The sequence below is a fragment of the Anthonomus grandis genome, chromosome 15 (genome assembly GCF_022605725.1).
Source record: "Anthonomus grandis grandis chromosome 15, icAntGran1.3, whole genome shotgun sequence".
NCBI classification, from domain to species: Eukaryota; Metazoa; Arthropoda; class Insecta; order Coleoptera; family Curculionidae; genus Anthonomus; species Anthonomus grandis.
The window spans coordinates 4,050,848-4,073,034 of record NC_065560.1 but is presented as its reverse complement, the minus strand read 5'-3'; the positions used below and the strand labels follow the sequence as shown (position 1 = coordinate 4,073,034).

Below are 22,187 nucleotides of genomic sequence, written 5' to 3'. Positions count from 1 at the left end.
TGTCAAAGGCTTTACAAAAATCTAAATATTGTGAAAACTCATGCAACGATTTTCTTGATTTTTAGTTCATATGAAAGCTATTAAGTTTCTTTATCAATAAAGTCCTTACAAGGTTCCTTGAAAATAGAATAGTTTCGGATTTATTGAGTAGTTTTTCAATGTACTGAAAAGAACCTTAATACTGTCAGAGGCCTTACAAAAATCTAAATATTTTGAAAACCCGTGCATCAATTTTATTGATTTTTATTTTATTTATTTGTTGATAAATTTCTATATTAAAAAGGTCTTTAGAAGTTTCCTTGTAGATGCTGCCGTTATAGAGCTATTGAATAATTTCTCCATGGATTAAAGAAAATTTTGATACTGTCAAAGGCTTTAAAAAAATCTACATATTGTGAAATCTCATGCAACGATTTTCTTGATTCTTAGTTTATATGAAAGCTGATGAGTTTCTTTATCAATAAAGTCCTTACAAGGTTCCTTGTAAATACAATAGTTTCGGTGCTACTGAGTAGTTTTTCAATGTACTGAAAAGAACCTTGATACTGTCAGAGGCATTACAAAAATCTAAATATTTTAAAAACTTATGCACCGATTTAAGTGAGTGTAGTTTCATTTAAAAGCTAATGAGTTTCCCCACCAAAAAGGCCTTTACAAGTTTCCTTGTAAATACAACCGTTTTGGCACCATTAACTAGTTTTTCAATACACTGAATAAAACCTGAATACTATCAAAGGCTTTACAAAAATCAGTATATTTTGAGAACTAATGTAACGATTTTATTGAATTTAGTTTAAAATAAAAGGTGCTCCTTACCATTTGCCTTGAATAGCAAATAAATGAAACGATAAAAGGTACTAATACTAGCTACTTTATTTCCAAACCAATCATGTTTCTATTTAGTTTTTTCGTTACGTATTACATCTTCTGGTAGGAATTGGTTCGTCTTGTTCTTCTCCCTGAATGCGTCAGCTGCCCGTTCAGTTTTCATAAACTGGGCCTCGAGGGTCTCAGTACTCGAAGCCAGGAAGTTGGGGTTCATCAAGTCAAACGGTTTTCCTCGAAAAAAAAAAACGTTCTCTCATCGTCTGGATTACTCAGAAGCCTTTGATAGAGTATAAAATCCTCCCTTACCTCCTGAATCTACTACAGATCCTCCAGCTTCTTCGACAATAAGGGTACCGGCGGCTACATCCCAGGGATAAAGTCCGTCACATTGGTACGCATCAATTCTTCCGCATGCCACGTAACATAGACCTAGAGCGGCTGATCCGTAGGACCTTATCCTGGAAAATTGCACTAGTATACATTGAAGCCATGTGACAATAATTGTTCCCTTACCCGGATATTTCATTGATTAAAAACTTTAATCGGCTCATGTACAACTCCATTAGCTGTTCGTTCTGTATGGCCAACGACAGTTCGTAATTGAATATGCACTTCTTGATATCTAAAAGGGAAAATTGTAAATCTTGTGACACTTTAAAAGGTGATTAAAGTTACCGGTTTCCCCGCTAGTGAATATTCTTTGACCATTTAAAAAGGCCCCGTGTCCCCTTTTGGCGGTGAATAGTTCGTTCATATACGGATTATAGATGATGCCGAACACCCGTTCTTTGTTAATAGTTAACCCGACAGAGATGCAAGTTATCGGCATCCTTTTGACGAAATTCGCCGTGCCATCTATCGGGTCGATTATCCACGTAGGTGAGTTCGTTAAAGTTGCAATTCGTTTGTTCGCCGATGACTCTTCTTCACCTATAAATCTACGAACGAATATGTGGTTCAATTTTCGCTAGCAAAGTACTCACTTATGCGTCGTGTATTTCTGTTTCAGCTTTTGGATGAGGAGATCCTCGATTTTCCTGTCGTAGATCGTGACGACGTCCCAATCGTTCCCATTTTTAATTTCTGGATTTATTTGTTCTATGCCGAGGAGATTCTGATAAAAGACATTGTTAATTATGGGTTTTCATGTTACAGGGTGTTTTATAGAAGTCGGAGAGAAGATAGTTTTTTTGTTAATATTTTCGAAACGCCTCACAGTGCTTCGAGTATATGTATAGGACCTTGGGACAAAAATCAGTTACTCCTATTGGGCTAAGCGTAACGCTCCGAAACTTATGCAACTTTTAACCAATAAAAGGCCCTTTCATTGAAAGAATTTAGAGAATTTAATATCTAATGTTACAGGGAAATATGCGACCAATACATTAAGAGCTGGACGAATAAATATGTTGCTTTTTAGTTTTCTTATAAAAAAAATAACAGTAACTTGCCGATTTACCCCTATGAAAATTAAATTATTTACTTAACTTTTAATAACAACAATACAATTACATAACAAATTTAAAGTACACGATATCTATAACTTCCATAAGTGTAAAAGTTGATTTCTTTTTCGTAATCTTTAGTATGCTGGTATTTCTTACGAGAGAAATTAAGTCCAAAAAAAAACTATCACTATACATATAATGTATTTAAAATATTAATAAAAATAGAAAAGGAATTACGGCAAAAAATATTATAGATACAAACAATAAATGTAAAAAGTGGGAAAAAATAACTCTTAAATTTAGCAAAAAATTAACAGTACTAAGTATGAAAATGCTTTTAAGTTTTATGTGAAAATTAATCTAATCAAAACTAAAATTTTGTTTGTATTTTAACTAAAACTGGAAACTGTAACAAAAAAATCTTAACTTAAAAAAGATATGGAAAATATGTACACATATTATGTATAGGTTTAAGGAAAATTATTCTGAATCAGAATTATCGCTAAAATCACTGCTGACAGAATCTTCTAAATTTATATCTAAATCATCAATTAATGACCTTTCCTCTCGTATAATATATTTTTCGACTTGTGACTGTCCTTTGCGATGAGATAATGGGCTTTGATGTTAAAAGTAGTCTTTTTAATAAATCCATATTACATTTTGTTCTAGAATACTTGCGGGTGTGAAATAATTGATATTTTCTTGCCTCTTTATGTCTCGCTTCTAAAGCGTCCTCGGAAAGTTGTCCTATAGGTAAAGAAAATGAATCAAGTATTTCAGATCCGTGTACCAGAACCTTATGCAAGCTACTTGACATGCATTACCAATTATATAAATCCAAATATAATCGTTTAGTCTCATCTAAAAGTTTCTTAAACTCTAGTACCTGAATGTGACAGCCACTAAAAAGAGTTCCAAGAATAGTCTTCTTTCTTATTAAACATTCTGGTAATGGTAACTCAGTTTGTAACCAAATTTTATTTTTTTCCATAAATCTGACACGATTTCGCGATGCTATACTCAATTTTTTATTAAAATGAAGGCACTTAATTCTGCTTTGCTTGGTGAAGTGAGTTTCAACTTGAGGCGAGGGATTGTTCTCAAATTTAAAAGGGAATGGATTTTTTTCATAAATAAATAGTTTTGGATTTTGATTCCGATGTTCTAGCCATGTCTCAAAAATATTCGCTTTCTTTATTAATTTGACATCCTCTGAAAAAAAAAAATTTAAAGCTTCGTCGCAGATTGACGCAGATAAACTACAGTATCGGACAAAAATAGAGCGACGATACAGTTGTTTTCTTTTATTAAAAAAGCAAAAACGCAAGAAGAATTAAAACTCTATAAAACAAATACACTCATTAATAAACAGATATTTATTACATAACATACCAAAATTCTTCCGTATAAACAAGATCATAAAAAGAAAAAGAAAAGTTAAATATTTCTATACGACAAAAATTAAGCGACGCATACAATAAAAATAAAAGAAAACATTATCAGATTGCGCCCTTAATATTTAGTCCACAAGCCTTTATTTGCCATTACCTGGCGGCACCTTTGAGGCATGGAAGAAATTAAATTATCAATTATATCTTGATCAATATTTTTCCATATATTTTTAATTTCTTCAAAAATGTACTCTTTGCTTTATAGGTTTTACTGCTAAGTTGCCTATCCACAATTTCCCACAGGTTTTCGATCGGGTTAAGATCGGGCGATTGGGCTGGCCATTTAAGAATGGCTATTTTATTTTCATTAAACCATTCTTTTATACATTTTGCTGTATGTTTTGGATCATTGTCGTGTTGGAAAACAAAACCTAGTGGGATATTCCATTCCGCATAAGGTAGCATGAAATTTTCAAGGATATATTTATACTTAAACCTATCCATAATCCCCTCAATTTGGTAAATTGGTCCCATTTCATAGCCAGAGAAACAACCCCACACTAACAGGTTGCCACCTCCATGTTTTACAGTACCTTGGACATACTTTGGGTGAAATCTTTTACCTGCAATACGACGAACATATTTAACACCCCAACTTTGACGCATCACTAAAAAGTACATTTTTCCATTGCTCTGGTGTCCAGTGAGCATGTTGTTCTGTAAACAGAAGACGTGCTTTAATATTCTTCTTATTAAGAAGCGGTTTTTTGGCAGATTTGCATGCTTTTAAGCCTGCTTCAACTAGTCTGCGCTGTATCGTTCAAGGGGAAACATTAGAGCCCCCAGCTTCAGCCAGAATTTGCTTTGCTGACAGAAAAGGATTTGCGTGGGAGATCCTTTTCATTTTTCTATCCAGTTTTTCTTGGTCTACCCGTCTGTTTTCGGTTAACTCCTTAGTTTTCCTCTAATTCGATAATTCTGAATCGTCCTCGACACGACAGATTTTGAAACCCTAGTTCTTGTTTTATTACGTATTGTGGTGTTCCTATCTTATACGATGCAATAATTCTTTCTTAAAGATCAATAGAAAAACTTTTACCACGAGGCATTTTTAAACAAAAGATAGATTTGATATCGACCAAAACCCATGTTTATCTACTATATTGATCAAGTCGCTTTATTTTTGTCCATGAACAAATGCATAAAAACATACAACAATTTACCAATCTCTTGCTATTCATCACAAGAGTCAAAGAATGTTTAAATACGATTGACAAAGGTATGTACTGATGCTACAAAATTGTTTCGAATTATACGAGGTACAGTCACAAAGTTTTTTAGGAATAATATAGCGTCGCTTAATTTTTGTCCGATACTGTATATACGAAATGATAATATATAAATGTATTAACAATAACATGTAAAAACTACAAATGGTTTTAAGAGGCTTTTTTTATATGCCTTTTTAAAGTTTCAAATTAAAAGAGAAATATAAAATAATTGCAAACTACTTTTACATTTATTATGGTTAAATGATAAACGACTTTTAAATTTTTTAATACATGATATTAAAGTACATACCTTGTTGTACACTGTCCATGTTTAAAAAAGATTTCAACTTTTAACCGCTTGTCTTGAAACACCAACAAAGTATACTCAAGTTTCAATAACAAAAAGGTACTGGTCAACACACGAGATTTTATTATTTTTGGCGCAAATATTTATAAATAAAAAATGCTATTTACGATAACATTTTTATGGAATAGTGGCTATTTGTTTGTGGTATTTAAGATAAGGTATTTAAGTACTTCTGAAAAACAAGTCACTTTTTCGATTTTTGTCCATTGGTCGAAGCACTGTGCGCCTGGTCGTTATTTTTCGAAATTTTCATCCTATACTACTGTTATTGCTACTAACTGATTTTAAAACATTTTATGCTAAAATGTAAACAGGGTCAGCAAAGATAAAAATGTCATAACTTTTTTTCTGGTTATTTTTAAATTATTTGGATAGTAAAATTAAAAAGAACCAGCGTTTTTACATAAGAAAGGTACTCTTGTCTTATTTCGTTAAAAGCCTCTGGTTTCAATAAATTTTTTGTTTGCTATTAAATTTTTGATGAAATCGAACAAAAAACCACTCGAAACATATCGTGAGTTAAAGAATGTGTACGGTGAAGCTTGCATGAAAAAATCCACGTGTTTACAGTGGATTTGTGGTCCAGGAGCGCCTGTTACTGCGCTTCGTGAAGAAACGATAAACACAGCTGGCTGTCTAATCGCTACCGATTTAGCACCGAACGACTTTTTTCTTTATCCCACAAAAAAGGACCTGAAAGGAAGGCGTTTTCCCTCCGGAGATGTTGCTGTTAAAGCTTTAGAGGCGATGTTTAAGCGCATGACTAAGAAGAGCTTCGAGGACGCGTTTTTGGAGAGGCAGCGGCGCTGGAATAAATGCATCGCCTTGAAGGGTGACTACGTTGAACGTGACAGAAGCGTTGATGTATATGATGACATTTGTACATACGTAGATTGATTTTTTTAGTTACTAATTATTAATCAAACATCTCTGTATATTTTTATTTTTTTATATATTTTTTTGTATGTAGCACTCTTTGCTAAATAAAGAAAGATTATTATTATTATTATATTCTGTCAATAAATCTCATTGTGTAGAAAAAAGCAAAGGGCCAAACAATGTACGAAATGCCAATTAGAAGTTCCAAACGTTTATTATACGTATCAGACAAGGATCACTTTTTTTAAGACCAGTTTCAAAACGAATTCAGTAATTTTTTCGTTGTTTATTTATTAATGCAATAAATTAATTTGCAGGGCCCATACAATGTACGGAAGGTCAATAAGCACCTCGAAGATTTGCCGCGTAAATTATCGATCATTTTTTAAATTCGAGATACTTATTTAAATAAATGAATAAATTAAAATATTTATTTATTTGCATTTAAGATTGGGCTTCACAGAAATATAAATGTTTTGAAAAATTAACAGTTTCGGAGTTATTGAGTAATTTTTTAATGTACTAAAAAAACCTTGATACTGTCACAGGATTCACAAAAATCAAAATATTTTGAAAACTGATGCAACGATTTTATTGATTTTATATTCATGTGAAAACTGAGAAGTTTCTGCACCAAAAAAGACCTTTACAAGTTTCCTTGCAAATTTAACGGTTTCAAAGTTATTTGGTAGTTTTTCAATGCACTGAAAAACACTTTGATACTGTCACAGGCTTTACAAAAATCAAAATATTTTAAAAATTCATGCAACGATTTTACTGATTTTATATTCATACGAAAACTGATGAGTTTCTTCCCCAAAAAGGCCCTTAAAGTTTCCTATTAGAGCCAGTTGTTGACTAGACTGAAAAACTTTACAAAAATCTATAATCCATGAATTTATTCACGGTTAAATAATTGCACAACTTTTATTTTAAACGGTCAATCAATTATGTAAGAAAACGTGTATGACGACGGTCAATTATTTCTACTTCGTATGGTCAAGGTTACTTGCTCAAGCAGAACAAATGTTGTTGTTATTATTTTAACCGTGATTATTAATAATTGAATTTTAACGCCAATTGATTGACCCCCAATTACATTCAAAAAGCGCAACCTTTCAATAGACCAAACTCCTTACCTTTCCCGACTCCAACACCAAAGGCAGAACAAAATCCATGTAACTTTGCACCTCACTCTCACTCATTATCTTAATTAATTAACAACGAATTAGTTGCAACTAACTGCCGAACTGTTTAAATCAAACCTTCACGCAGCTCGTGCACTAACTAACTTCTGAGCGATTGTTCTTTTGTTTGAAAAACGTTTCTTTTTACGTTCTTTTTCACCTCTCCGGTAATTGACGTCATCACACTTTTTATAATAAAGAGCGTGCATGGGTGTTCCTTGTTTCATATTGTTGTAAACAATATGATGCTCATAGAGAGAGAACATGGGAATCATATTAAGCACGATAGAGAAAAATATCTTTTTTGCTTAAGCAGTTCTTTTTTTGATAAAATTTGTTATGACTTACAGATGGAGTTTTTGCACTAATGTCTTTCTCTTCGTTGATCACACATTGACATGATTGAGAGTTTAGTGGACTTAAGTTGATATTGGGCAGTATGTGTTGGTTTTTTTGCAAATCAAAGGAAAGATGATTTTATCCAAATATTAACTTTTATTACAAATTTTTACATTAATTAAAAAAAATGGAGGTGCAATATTAAATAGCCGTTTCTAGCCTCACGTGCATATTTTTCCTTTCTTCGTCGGCTTTGCGTGCCACATCCAGGAACCGTTTCGATAATTCCTCTGTAGCAGTGACCAACACATTCGGCCTCATTAGGTCGAAGTGGTTCTTACCTAAATCAAAAATCTTATATAAAAATAGATGAATTTTCATCCCTTTCGCACTTAAAAAATTAACCGACTTTATCACTCTATTAAACAAAAACCCTCATTATTATATTTAATTATAAAAGATTTATTTATTTTTTTACGTAGAACCCACATTGCGCTATACCCATATGCATATTAATCCTTAACTAAATAACCGCTTGCTACTGCAATATTGATAGGCTGTTTCATCAGCCATTGCATTATACATTTTTATCGTTTAAACAAACAGTGGCATTTTACCGACAATATAAGATTAGAAAGATCGCGTTAGAACTTTACCAAATGAATCTGCAACAATCCCACCCGCTTCTTGGACAATTAACGTGCCTGCTGCTACATCCCATGGATACAGTCCGTCGCATTGATAGGCATCCAGTCGTCCAGATGCCACGTAACATTGACCCAGTATTGGACAACCCAGACAACGGATCCTACATTAGGTTCAACTAGTTAATGTAAAGCGAACGTAAATTATTTTTGTAATATGTTGAAAGTACCTTTTGAGTACCTTAATACACAAAAATCTTGCATCTTACTGTCGCTTGACCTTAATATACTCCCACAAAAATACTGAGTGAAATTCATTTGAAAGCAAGAGAAATGACACCTTAAATTGATTGACTTTACTAACATTTACTAAACCTGAAGATTTGTTTAGTCTGAAGCGGTAATCAAATGGAAAAGTTCAGGCCAGGAACTTGAACAAAATGCTTGACAAGGACACTGAAGCGAATATTTAAACTTCCTTTAAACCAGAAGTATGAATTCCCAATAGTTCTTGACAAATGGGTGAATGCGCAACTCTCTAAGACTTGTAACGCAATGATAATGATCACACCAATTTATCAAGAACTTTTGAGGAACTTTAGGGGTATTAATGAGTCACAAAGTCATTGATTAAAATGACTGAATCCAAAACGAGTCAATTTCGTTATTAAAAAACTGTTCCAGGCAGTTGAGTTATGATTTAATGATTTTAGGATGTCTGATTGATTAAAAGGACTTTGAATTACCTTTATGATCTTATTGAATCATTAAAAAAAATATTCCAGGCAGTTGAGCTATAATTTAGCTATAGGTTGACGTTGAAAATATTGAAGAAATTGTGACTTTGAAATTATTAAAAAAATCATTACGTCTCTCCCATTTATTGAAATGACTTTGAATTAGTAATAAGTCAATTTCAAGGTTTTTTTAAATCGTTAAAAAAATAATTCCACGTAATTGACTTACGATTGAATGAATCATAACTCGTCAAAGTTAACGCTGGAAATGTTGAATAACTTATGACTCTGAAATTATTAAAAACTTGATTACGTCACTCTGATTCATTAAAATGACTACGAATTTCTACTGAGTGAATTTCAAGGTTTTATTGAATCAATGAAAAAATTATTCCAGACAGTTGAGCTATAATTTAATGAGTCTAGGATGTCAAAGTTGACGTTGAACATGTTGGATACTTTAATGAAATTATTTAAAAAATTAATTACCTTATTCTGATTCAGTAAAATTACTTCCCGTTTCCACTGAATCACTTTTAAGGTTTCACTAAATTATTAAAAAAATAATTCTTGGTAGTTGAATTACTATTCAAAAAGTTATAGCTCGTTAAAGTTGACGTTGTAAATTATGACTCTGAAATGATGAAAAAATTGATTACGTCACTCTGATTCATTAAAATGGCTTTCAGTTTCCATTAAGTCATTTTCAACGTCTTATTGAATCACTAAAAAAATAATACCAGGCAATTGACTTACGATTTAATGAATTATAACTCGTCAAAGTTAACGCTGTAAATGTTGAATAAATTGTGATTCTGAAATTATTTAAAACTTGATTACGTCACTCTGATTTATTAAAATGACTTCGAATTTCCACTGAGTGAATTTCATGGTTTTATTGAATCATTAAAAACATTATTTCAAACAACTATAATTTAATGAGTCTAGGATGTCAAAGTTGACGTTGAACATGTTGGATACCTTAAGACTATGAAATTATTTAAATAATTAATTACCTTATTCTGATTCAGTAGAATTACTTTCTGTTTCCACTGAATCACTTTTAAGGTTTCACTAAATTATTAAAAAAATAATTCCAGGTAGTTGACTTACTATTCAAAGAGTTATAGCTCGTTAAAGTTGACGTTGTAAATTATGACTCTGAAATTGTGAAAAAATTGATTACGCCACTCTGATTCATTAAAATGGCTTTGAGTTTCCGTTGAGTCGTTTTCAAGGTCTTATTGAATCACTAGAAAAATAATTCCAGGCAATTGACTTACGATTTAATGAATCATAACTTGTCAAAGTTAACGTTGTAAATGTTGAATAAATTATGATTCTGAAATTATTTAAAATTTGATTACGTCACTCTGATTTATTAAAATGACTTCGAATTTCCACTGAGTGAATTTCAAGGTTTTATTGAATCATTAAAAAAATTATTTCAGACAGTTGGAACCATAATTTAATGAGTCTAGGATGTCAAAGTTGACGTTGAACATGTTGGATACGTTAAGACTATGAAATGATTTAAATAATTAGTTACCTTATTCTGATTCAGTAAAATTACTTTCTGTTTCAACTGAATCATTTTTAAGGTTTCACTAAATTATTAAATAAATAATTCCAGGTAGTTGACTTACTATTCAAAGAGTTATATGAGAAATTATGAAAAAATTGTTACGTCACTCTGATTCATTAAAATGGCTTTGAGTTTCCATTGAGTCATTTTCAAGGTCTTATTGAATCATTAAAAAAATAATTCCAGGCAATTGACTTATGATTTAATGAATTATAACTCGTCAAAGTTAACGCTGTAAATGTTGAATAAATTGTGATTTTGAAATTATTTAAAACTTGTTTACGTCACTATGATTCATTAAAATGACTTCGAATTTCCACTGAGTGAATTTCAAGGTTTTATTGAATCATTAAAAAAATTATTTCAGACAGTTGGAACCATAATTTAATGAGTCTAGGATGTCAAAGTTGACGTTGAACATGTTGGATACGTTAAGACTATGAAATGATTTAAATAATTAGTTACCTTATTCTGATTCAGTAAAATTACTTTCTGTTTCAACTGAATCATTTTTAAGGTTTCACTAAATTATTAAATAAATAATTCCAGGTAGTTGACTTACTATTCAAAGAGGTATAGGTCGTTAAAGTTGACGTTGTAAATTATGACTCTGAAATTGTGAAAAAATTGATTACGTCACTCTGATTCATTAAAATGGCTTTGAGTTTCCATTGAGTCATTTTCAAGGTCTTATTGAATCACTAAAAAAATAATTCCAGGCAATTGACTTACGATTTAATGAATCATAACTCGTCAAAGTTAACGCTGTAAATGTTGAATAAATTATGACTCTGAAATTATGAAAAACTTGATTACGTCACTATGATTCATTAAAATGACTTCGAATTTCCACCGAGTGATTTTTAAGGTTTTATTGAATCATTAAAAAAAATATTTCAGACAGTTGAACTATAATTTAATGACTCTAGGATATCAAAGTTGACGTTGAACATGATGGATACTTTAATAAAATTATTTAAAAAATTAATTATCTTATTCTGATTCAGTAAAATTACTTTCTGTTTCCACTGAATCATTTTTAAGGTTTCACTAAATTATTAAAAAAATAATTCCAGGTAGTTGACTTACTATTCAAAGAGTTATATGAGAAATTATGAAAAAATTGTTACGTCACTCTGATTCATTAAAATGGCTTTGAGTTTCCATTAAGTCAATTTCAAGGTCTTATTGAATCATTAAAAAAATAATTCCAGGCAATTGACTTACGATTTAATGAATTATAACTCGTCAAAGTTAACGCTGTAAATGTTGAATAAATTATGACTCTGAAATTATGAAAAACTTGATTACGTCACTATGATTCATTAAAATGACTTCGAATTTCCACCGAGTGATTTTCAAGGTTTTATTGAATCATTAAAAAAAATATTTCAGACAGTTGAACTATAATTTAATGACTCTAGGATATCAAAGTTGACGTTGAACATGATGGATACTTTAATGAAATTATTTAAAAAATTAATTATCTTATTCTGATTCAGTAAAATTACTTTCTGTTTCCACTGAATCATTTTTAAGGTTTCACTAAATTATTAAAAAAATAATTCCAGGTAGTTGACTTACTATTCAAAGAGTTATATGAGAAATTATGAAAAAATTGTTACGTCACTCTGATTCATTAAAATGGCTTTGAGTTTCCATTGAGTCATTTTCAAGGTCTTATTGAATCATTAAAAAAATAATTCCAGGCAATTGACTTACGATTTAATGAATTATAACTCGTCAAAGTTAACGCTGTAAATGTTGAATAAATTGTGATTCTGAAATTATTAAAAACTTGATTAGGTCACTATGATTCATTAAAATGACTTCGAATTTTCACTGAGTGAATTTCAAGGTTTTATTGAATCATTAAAAAAATTATTTCAGACAGTTGAACTATAATTTAATGACTCTAGGATGTCAAAGTTGACGTTGAACATGTTGGATACTTTAATGAAATTATTTAAAAAATTAATTACCTTATTCTGATTCAGTAAAATTACTTCCCGTTTCCACTGAATCACTTTTAAGGTTTCACTAAATTATTAAAAAAATAATTCTTGGTAGTTGAATTACTATTCAAAGAGTTATAGCTCGTTAAAGTTGACGTTGTAAATTATGACTCTGAAATGATGAAAAAATTGATTACGTCACTCTGATTCATTAAAATGGCTTTCAGTTTCCATTAAGTCATTTTCAACGTCTTATTGAATCACTAAAAAAATAATACCAGGCAATTGACTTACGATTTAATGAATTATAACTCGTCAAAGTTAACGCTGTAAATGTTGAATAAATTGTGATTCTGAAATTATTTAAAACTTGATTACGTCACTCTGATTTATTAAAATGACTTCGAATTTCCAATGAGTGAATTTCAAGGTTTTATTGAATCATTAAAAACATTATTTCAAACAACTATAATTTAATGAGTCTAGGATGTCAAAGTTGACGTTGAACATGTTGGATACCTTAAGACTATGAAATTATTTAAATAATTAATTACCTTATTCTGATTCAGTAAAATTACTTTCTTTTTCAACTGGATCATTTTTAAGGTTTCACCAAATTATTAAAAAAATAATTTCAGGTAGTTGACTTACTATTCAAAGAGTTATAGCTCGTTAAAGTTGACGTTGTAAATTATGACTCTGAAATTGTGAAAAAATTGATTACGCCACTCTGATTCATTAAAATGGCTTTGAGTTTCCGTTGAGTCGTTTTCAAGGTCTTATTGAATCACTAGAAAAATAATTCCAGGCAATTGACTTATGAATTAATGAATCATAACTCGTCAAAGTTAACGCTGTAAATGTTGAATAAATTGTGATTCTGAAATTATTTAAAACGTGATTACGTTACTCTGATTTATTAAAATGACTTCGAATTTCCACTGAGTGAATTTCAAGGTTTTATTGAATCATTAAAAAAATTATTTCAGACAGTTGAACTATAATTTAATGACTCTAGGATGTCAAAGTTGACGTTGAACATGTTGGATACCTTAAGACTATGAAATTATTAAAAAAATTAATTACCTTTTTCTGATTCAGTAAAATTACTTTCTGTTTCCACTGAATCATTTTTAAGGTTTCATTAAATTATTAAAAAAATAATTCTAGGTAGTTGAATTACTATTCAAAGAGTTATAGCTCGTTAAAGTTGACGTTATAAATTATGACTCTGAAATTATGAAAAAATTGATTACGTCACTCTGAATAATTAAAATGGCTTTGAGTTTCCATTGAGTCATTTTCAACGTCTTATTGAATCACTAAAAAAATAATTCCAGGCAGTTGACTTACAATTTAATGAGTCGTAGTTTGTCAAAAATGACCTATTTAATTGTGTGAATTTAAATGACCTTATTAAGTCAAAAAACTTCCGGTATTTACTAGATCACTGTTAAGGTTTTATTAAAATGACTTTGAATTTTTACTGAGTCATTTTCAAGGTATAATTGAATCATTTAAGACATTATTCCAGTCAGTTGGCTTATGATTTTACAAGTCATACCTCTAACAAGATGTTGTAAATGTTGAATGAATTATGACTCCTAAATATTAAAAAATTCATTACGTCACTCTGATTCATTAAAATGGCTTTGAGTTTCCATTGAGTCATTTTCAAGGTCTTATTGAATCACTAAAAAAATAATTCCAGGCAATTGACTTACGATTTAATGAATCATAACTCGTCAAAGTTAACGCTGTAAATGTTGAATAAATTGTGATTCTGAAATTATTTAAAACTTGATTAAGTCACTATGATTCATTAAAATGACTTCGAATTTCCACTGAGTGAATTTCAAGGTTTTATTGAATCATTGAAAAAATTATTCCAGGCAGTTGAGCTATAATTTAATGAGTCTAGGATGTCAAAGTTGACGTTGAACATGTTGGATACTTTAATGAAATTATTTAAAAAATGTATTACCTTATTCTGATTCAGTAAAATTACTTTCTGTTTCCGCTGAATCATTTTTAAGGTTTCACTAAATTATTAAAAAAATAATTCCAGGTAGTTGACTTACTATTCAAAGAGTTATATGAGAAATTATGAAAAAATTGTTACGTCACTCTGATTCATTAAAATGGCTTTGAGTTTCCATTGAGTCATTTTCAAGGTCTTATTGAATCATTAAAAAAATAATTCCAGGCAATTGACTTACGATTTAATGAATCATAACTCGTCAAAGTTAACGCTGTAAATGTTGAATAAATTGTGATTCTGAAATTATTAAATACTTGATTAGGTCACTATGATTCATTAAAATGACTTCGAATTTTCACTGAGTGAATTTCAAGGTTTTATTGAATCATTAAAAAAATTATTTCAGACAGTTGAACTATAATTTAATGACTCTAGGATATCAAAGTTGACGTTGAACATGATGGATACTTTAATGAAATTATTTAAAAAATTAATTACCTTATTCTGATTCAGTAAAATTACTTTCTGTTTCCACTGAATCATTTTTAAGGTTTCACTAAATTATTAAAAAAATAATTCCAGGTAGTTGACTTACTATTCAAAGAGTTATATGAGAAATTATGAAAAAATTGTTACGTCACTCTGATTCATTAAAATGGCTTTGAGTTTCCATTGAGTCATTTTCAAGGTCTTATTGAATCATTAAAAAAATAATTCCAGGCAATTGACTTACGATTTAATGAATTATAACTCGTCAAAGTTAACGCTGTAAATGTTGAATAAATTGTGATTTTGAAATTATTTAAAACTTGTTTACGTCACTATGATTCATTAAAATGACTTCGAATTTCCACTGAGTGAATTTCAAGGTTTTATTGAATCATTAAAAAAATTATTTCAGACAGCTGGAACTATAATTTAATTAGTCTAGGATGTCAAAGTTGACGTTGAACATGTTGGATACCTTAAGACTATGAAATTATTTAAATAATTAGTTACCTTATTCTGATTCAGTAAAATTACTTCCCGTTTCCACTGAATCACTTTTAAGGTTTCACTAAATTATTAAAAAAATAATTCTTGGTAGTTGAATTACTATTCAAAGAGTTATAGCTCGTGAAAGTTGACGTTGTAAATTATGACTCTGAAATTGTGAAAAAATTGATTACGCCACTCTGATTCATTAAAATGGCTTTGAGTTTCCATTGAGTCATTTTCAAGATCTTATTGAATCACTAAAAAAATTATTTCAAGCAGTTAACTTACGATTTGATGAGCAATAGCTTGTTAAAGTTGACCTTATAAATGTTGAATAAATTGTGAATCTGAAATTATTTAAAACTTGATTACGTTACTCTGATTCATTAAAATGACTTCGAATTTCCACTGAGTGAATTTCAAGGTTTTATTGAATCATTAAAAAAATTATTTCAGACAGTTGAACTATAATTTGATGACTCTAGGATGTCCAAGTTGACGTTAAACATGTTGGATACCTTAAGACTATGAAATTATTAAAAAAATTAATTACCTTTTTCTGATTCAGTAAAATTACTTTCTGTTTCCACTGAATCATTTTTAAGGTTTCACTAAATTATTAAATAAATAATTCCAGGTAGTTGACTTACTATTCAAAGAGTTATAGGTCGTTAAAGTTGACGTAAATTATGACTCTGAAATTGTGAAAAAATTGATTACGTCACTCTGATTCATTAAAATGGCTTTGAGTTTCCATTGAGTCATTTTGAAGGTCTTATTGAATTATTCCAGGCAGTTGACTTACAATTTAATGAGTCATAGTTCGTCACAGATGACATCAATTTTATTCAGTAAAAAAACTTCCGGTATTCACTGGATCACTGTTAAGGTTTCATTAAAATGACTTTGAATTTTTACTGAGTCATTTTCAGGGTATAATTGAATCATTAAAGACATTATTTCAGTCAGCTGACTTATGATTCAACAAGTCATAACTCTAACAAGAGGTTGTAAATGTTGAATGAATTATGACTCCTAAATATTAAAAAATTTATTACGCCACTCTGATTTATTAAAATGACTTTTAATTTCGACGGAATAATTTTCAATTCTTATTGAATAATGAAAATGATGATTCCCGGGAATTGACCTTTATTTTGGTGAACGGTCGACTTCAAGGTCATATTGAATCATTAAAAAACTTAATTATTCCAGACAGTTGACTAATGATTTCATCAGTCTAGGATGTCAAATTCACGTATATTTTAACTGTAAAATTGATTCAACTGTAAATTGACTCTGATTCAATAAAATGATTGTAAATGACCACTGCGTCAATTCCAAGGTCTTACTGCACTATTAAAAAAATTATTCCAAACAGTTAATTACGATTTAATCAGTGCAATTATAATCAAAAGGAGCTCATAAAGCAGTTATACATCAACTTCTCCCAAGTTCGAAGCCTAAATACAGTTGACAAAAAGGCATTGTAAGTACTAGAGAGCTGTGCCTTCACCAATTTATCAAGATTCTTTATTAATATTGATTCAAATTCGGTGAAGGCACAGCTCTCTCATTTTGAGGTTAAAAAATTTAGAATGATCAGAAGCATCCATACATCATGTTATCCCAAGTTCTGTAGAGATACAGCTGGAAAATTGAGTAGTTTTAAGAGTTTTTTAAATGATAATTCAAAGACTTTATTTATCTCTAAACTGAGGAAAGTAAGACACTGTTGGACTATGTTTTCATACGTCTTTGAATAGAAACTACACACCCTGAATGAATGCTTCTTAGTAGAAAATCATTTGACTAATCAATATGTCAGTGTAGAATATTTTTCTTTTAACAGAATGTAACTAAATTATTTGCAAACGACACCGCCACAAATTACTGTAACAAAAACACAAATTTCCTCGAGAAACATTACTTACGCCAAGACCTCCTTGACGTATCGGTTGAGCCTTCCCATTATCACGCTTTGCAGTTCGTCGTTTTGGGCAGCAACAGATATTTCGTAAGCAAACAATGCCTTCTTCATTTCTAAAAACCAGTTGGTTTGCTTTAATGCTGCTATAGTACAATTTAGGTTTATTATCACCTGTTACGTTATTACACCTAATTTGCACTCCGTTCAGATACGCCCCTTGTCCTTTGATAGCAGTGTACAATTCGTTTAAAAAGGGTAGGTACACTATACCTAGAACCTGTTCTTTGTTTATTAGAAGAGCCACCGATATGCCTGTTAATGGTAGTTTTTTTGAAAAGTTTGTGGTGCCATCTACTGGATCTATTATCCATGTAGGACTGTCTGTGAGGCTGGGCAGTTCACTTACTTTTTGAGATCCTTCCTCACCAATAAATCTTGAAAAAAAATCTTCAATTGCTAATGTGACCTAAAGAGAGACCTGGAGGAGAAGAATATGACTTACTTATGATCAGGATATCTCTCTTGAATGCTAGTTTGAAGCAGTTCTTCGATATTCTTGTCATATTCAGTGACCAAGTCTGTATCGCTTTTATTTGTCACCGCAATATTTTCTCCTTTTGACGTTAAAAAGTACTGAAATGTATAAAATTTTAAAGTAATACTACTAATTAATGAAACTCTTACCTCGCCAGCATCTTTTACTATCGGTAGCACGACATTCAAATATGTTACTAAATCGGAACTCATTTCTGGAGGAACCTGAAATATTCCGTTTAATAACTGATTAAAATGTGCTTAAACCAACATTTGCTCTCGCTAAAAATATATTCGAGAATACAATGACCTAACGATGTGCGATGGTTATATTAATTTGCTGATTGATCCTACTGTTTAAAAATTTAAATATATTAGGAACATTTTGTTACTGGGCGTTTAAAGTATACTCAAATTATCAATAGGATTATTTAATTTATAGATTTCTGTATTGTCTGTTTGTTTTTTGATAGGTTACTTGTTTTTGACATTCTTATTAAAATAAGTCAATTCAAAGTAGCCTCAAAACAAATTTGACAGACCAGAGCTCTTTTATGTGCAGTCACTAATTTATGAAGAACCTTTATTACTACAAAAACTCCCAAAGTTTCCCAAAGGTTCTTGATAAATTGGTGAATGCACAGATGTTTAAGGTTTAAGGTACCTTCATCAATTTGTCAAGAACATGTTTCTTAAAAAGTTGACAATTTTATGTAACAATGGTTTTTTCAAAAAATTGACTAAATTCAGGGTTTTTTAAAAATGTACTAAATTTTAAAAAAAATGAAACATTGTTGATTTGTTAGAAATTTTTAAAATGCGGCCATAACTCAAAAAAGAGCAAATGTAATTATTATGGAATAAGTAGAGTTATTGACGTAATGAACTTTTAATGTCGTAATGAATAATTTCGCAGTTTACAACACACAACTTACACAACACTTACAACGTCAACTTTGACTCAATAAATCGTAAATGAAATCCCTGGAATGACTTTTTTTATGTTTCAATATGACCTTGAAAATGAATCAGTGAAAATTCAAAGTCATCTTAATGAATCAGAGTGTCGTAATGGTTTTTTAAATAATTTAAGAGTCGCAATTTATTCAACATTTACAACGTCAATTTTCAATAATCAAATAATAAGTCAACTGCCTGGAATAATTTTTTAATGACTCAATGAAACCTCAAAAGTAATCTAGTGAAAGTCGAAAGTCATTTTAATTAATCAGAGTGACTTAGTAAATTTTTTAATTATTTAAAATCACAAAGCCATTGTAATGAATCAGAGTGTTGTGATTTTTTAATACTTGGGGAGTCACAATTTACAACCTTAACATTGACAAGCGATGACTTATTAAATTGTAAGTCAGCTCACTGGAAAACGTTTTTTTAGTGATTCAATGAGACCCTAAAAATGGCTCAATGAAAATCCAAAGTCATTTTAATGAATCAGAGTGACGTCATTAAGTATTAAATAATTTCAGTCATAATTTATTCAATATTTATAAGGTCAACTTTGACGAGCTATTACTTACTAAATACTAAATCAACTGCCTGGAATAATTTTTTTAATGACTCAATGACACCTTAAAAAAAATATAGTGGAAACCGGAAGTCATTTTAATGAATCAGAGTCTTCTAATATTTTTTTAAATAATTTAATCTCACAATTTATTCATCATTCACAGCGTTAGATTTGACGAGTTATGATTCATGAAATCGTAAGTCAACTGGCTGGAATTATTTTTTTAATGATTCAGTAAGACCTTGAAAATGACTCAATGGAAACTCAAAGCGATTGTAATGAATCGGAGTGTCGTAATAATTTTTTTAATAATTGGAGAGTCACAATCTACAACCTTAATATTGACAAGCGATGACTTATTAAATTGTGAGTCAGCTGACTGGAAAACGTTTTTTTAGTGATTCAATGAGACCCTAAAAATTACTCAATGGAAATCGAAAGCCATTTTAATGAATCAGAGTGACGCAATCAAGTTCTAAATAATTTTAGAGTCATAATTTATTCAACATTTATAAGGTCAACTTTGACGAGCTATTACTCATTAAATAGTAATTGAACTGCCTGGAATAATTTTTTTAATGATTCAATGAAACCTTGAAAATCATATAGTGGAAACCGGAAGTCATTTCAATGAATCAGAGAGTCGTAATATTTTTTAAATAATTTAAACTCACAAGTTATTCATCATTCACAGAGTTAGATTTGACGAGTTATGATTTATGAAATCGTAAGTCAATTGCCAGGAATTATTTTTTTAATGATTCAATAAGACCTTGAAAATGACTCAATGGAAACTCAAAGCCTTTGTAATGAATCAGAGTGTCGTAATAAATTTTTTAATAATTGGAGAGTTACAATTTACAATTTTAACATTGACAAGCGATGGCTTATTAAATTGTGATTCAGCGGACTGGAAAACGTTTTTTTAGTAATCCAATGAGACCCTAAAAATGACTCAATGGAAATCCAAAGTCATTTTAATGAATCAGAGTGACGCAATTAAGTTCTAAATAATTTCAGAGTCATAATTTATTTAGCATTTATAAGGTCAACTTTGACGAGCTATTACTTATTAAATAGTAATTGACCTGCCTGGAATATTTTTTTTAATGACTCAATGAAACCTTAAAAATAATATAGTGGAAACGGGACGTCATTTTAATGAATCAGAGAGTCGTAATTTTTTTTTAAATAATTTAAACTCAGAAGTTATTCATTATTCACAGCGTTAGCTTTGACGAGTTATGATTCATGAAATCCTAAGTCAACTGGCTGGAATTATTTTTTTAATGATTCAGTAAGACCTTGAAAATGACTCAATGGAAACTCAAAGCCATTGTAATGAATCAGAGTGTCGTAATAATTTTTTTTATAATTGAAGAGTCACAATTTACAACCTTAACATTGACAAGCGATGACTTATTAAATTGTGAGTCAGCTCACTGAAAAACGTTTTTTTAGTGATTTAATGAGACCTTAATAACGACTCAATGGAAATCCAAAGTCAGTTTAATGAATCAGAATGTCGTAATATTTTTTTAAATAATTTAAACTCACAATTTATTCATCATTCACAGCGTTAATTTTGACGAGTTATAATTCATGAAATCATAAGTCAATTGCCAGGAATTATTTTTTTAGTGATTCAATAAGACCTTGAAAATGACTCAATAGAAACTCAAAGCTATGACTCTTTAAATTGTAAGGCGACTATCTGGAGTCATTTTTTTAATGAAAGTAATAGAGTGGAAACTGCAAGTCATTTTACTGAATCAGAGTGACCTAATAAATTTTTTGAGTCACAATTTACAACATTAACTTTAATAAGCTATGACTTATTAAATTGTAAGCGATTTAGTGGAAACCGAAAGTCATTCTACTGAATCAAAGTGGCGTAATTATTTTTTTTAAGAATCATAGTGTATCCAACATTTGCAGCGTCAACTTTGACCTCCTAAACTCGTTAAATTACAGCTCAACTGCCTGGAATATTTTTTAATGATTTAATTAGACCCTAAAAATGACTCAGATGAGTGATAATTCAAAATGATTTTACCGAATCAGAGTGACTAATATATTTTTTAATGAACTTAAAACGCTATTTATCTAACTAAATTTCAAAGGTTCTTGACAAATGGCGAACTCACATATCTCCAATGCTTGTACACCACTTTCTCCAGAAATCTACCGGGGAAATTGTTTAGTTTAGCATACGTGATAACGCCAATATTATCTTACATGATAACACTTATCTATAATAAATAAACGATTATATACTTACAGCTTTTATTTGGACCGCACTTATAACTCCTCTTGATATTTAACCGTTTTGTCCTGGCAACTTAACTTATGGAACAGCCACTGCACTATGCGATGAGATTACGATGACTCAAAATAAGCGGCATCAAATTAATCTGGACTGATTGCATACGGCCAATGTTTATTAAGTGACATATAACAAACATAAGATACGATACTTTCGGTTCGGATGGCGTATTTTTTAATTAATAATAAATAGGATTATTGTCGTGCTGATAAATAGGATCATTGTGCGTCTGTTTTTATATCACACATAAAACTTAACCGCTTTAATAAATTTTTT

General features: G+C 30.2%; 3 protein-coding genes across 10 annotated transcripts in view; 1 reads left to right on the top strand and 2 right to left on the bottom strand.

The window, feature by feature from the left end:
- LOC126745399 (ATP-dependent helicase brm-like) overlaps window positions 1–22,187 on the top strand; it is a 147,914-nt gene that overhangs the window by 24,532 nt on the left and 101,195 nt on the right. Inside the window, exon 1 of one of the 8 annotated variants that reach the window (XM_050453234.1) lies at window positions 21,981–22,110. The exons of the other annotated variants lie outside the window; for them this stretch is intronic. The gene's annotated coding sequence lies outside the window, so the exon portion shown is untranslated. Of the gene's footprint in view, window positions 1–21,980; window positions 22,111–22,187 lie in introns of those variants that run through there. 8 annotated transcript variants of the gene reach the window in all.
- Window positions 856–7,498, bottom strand: LOC126745410 (uncharacterized). The gene is made up of 6 exons (XM_050453253.1): window positions 7,327–7,498; window positions 1,812–1,942; window positions 1,504–1,766; window positions 1,342–1,450; window positions 1,135–1,286; window positions 856–1,059 (listed from the first exon to the last, which is right to left on the bottom strand). The coding sequence occupies exons 1-6, from the start codon at window positions 7,390–7,392 to the stop codon at window positions 896–898; spliced, it is 885 nt and encodes a 294-aa protein (XP_050309210.1). The 5' UTR covers window positions 7,393–7,498; the 3' UTR covers window positions 856–895.
- LOC126745411 (uncharacterized) lies at window positions 7,850–21,995 on the bottom strand. The gene is made up of 7 exons (XM_050453254.1): window positions 21,867–21,995; window positions 18,208–18,282; window positions 18,026–18,156; window positions 17,695–17,957; window positions 17,528–17,636; window positions 8,370–8,521; window positions 7,850–8,054 (listed from the first exon to the last, which is right to left on the bottom strand). The coding sequence occupies exons 2-7, from the start codon at window positions 18,268–18,270 to the stop codon at window positions 7,915–7,917; spliced, it is 858 nt and encodes a 285-aa protein (XP_050309211.1). The 5' UTR covers window positions 18,271–18,282; window positions 21,867–21,995; the 3' UTR covers window positions 7,850–7,914.

What these genes read in the sequence shown, in the direction of transcription:
- LOC126745410 (XM_050453253.1), bottom strand. Translation starts at nt 7,392, where the DNA reads ATGAGTGAGAGTGAGGTGCAAAGTTACATGGATTTTGTTCTGCCTTTG. An exon ending in ATTCACTAGCGGGGAAACCG is followed by an intron (nt 1,451 to 1,503) that starts GTAACTTTAATC and finishes TTTCCCTTTTAG; the next exon opens with ATATCAAGAAGTGCATATTC. An exon ending in ATCTGTAGTAGATTCAGGAG is followed by an intron (nt 1,060 to 1,134) that starts GTAAGGGAGGAT and finishes TTTTTTTTCGAG; the next exon opens with GAAAACCGTTTGACTTGATG.
- LOC126745411 (XM_050453254.1), bottom strand. Translation starts at nt 18,270, where the DNA reads ATGAGTTCCGATTTAGTAACATATTTGAATGTCGTGCTACCGATAGTA. An exon ending in TAGGTGTAATAACGTAACAG is followed by an intron (nt 17,637 to 17,694) that starts GTGATAATAAAC and finishes ACTGGTTTTTAG; the next exon opens with AAATGAAGAAGGCATTGTTT. An exon ending in TACGTCAAGGAGGTCTTGGC is followed by an intron (nt 8,522 to 17,527) that starts GTAAGTAATGTT and finishes AACCTAATGTAG; the next exon opens with GATCCGTTGTCTGGGTTGTC.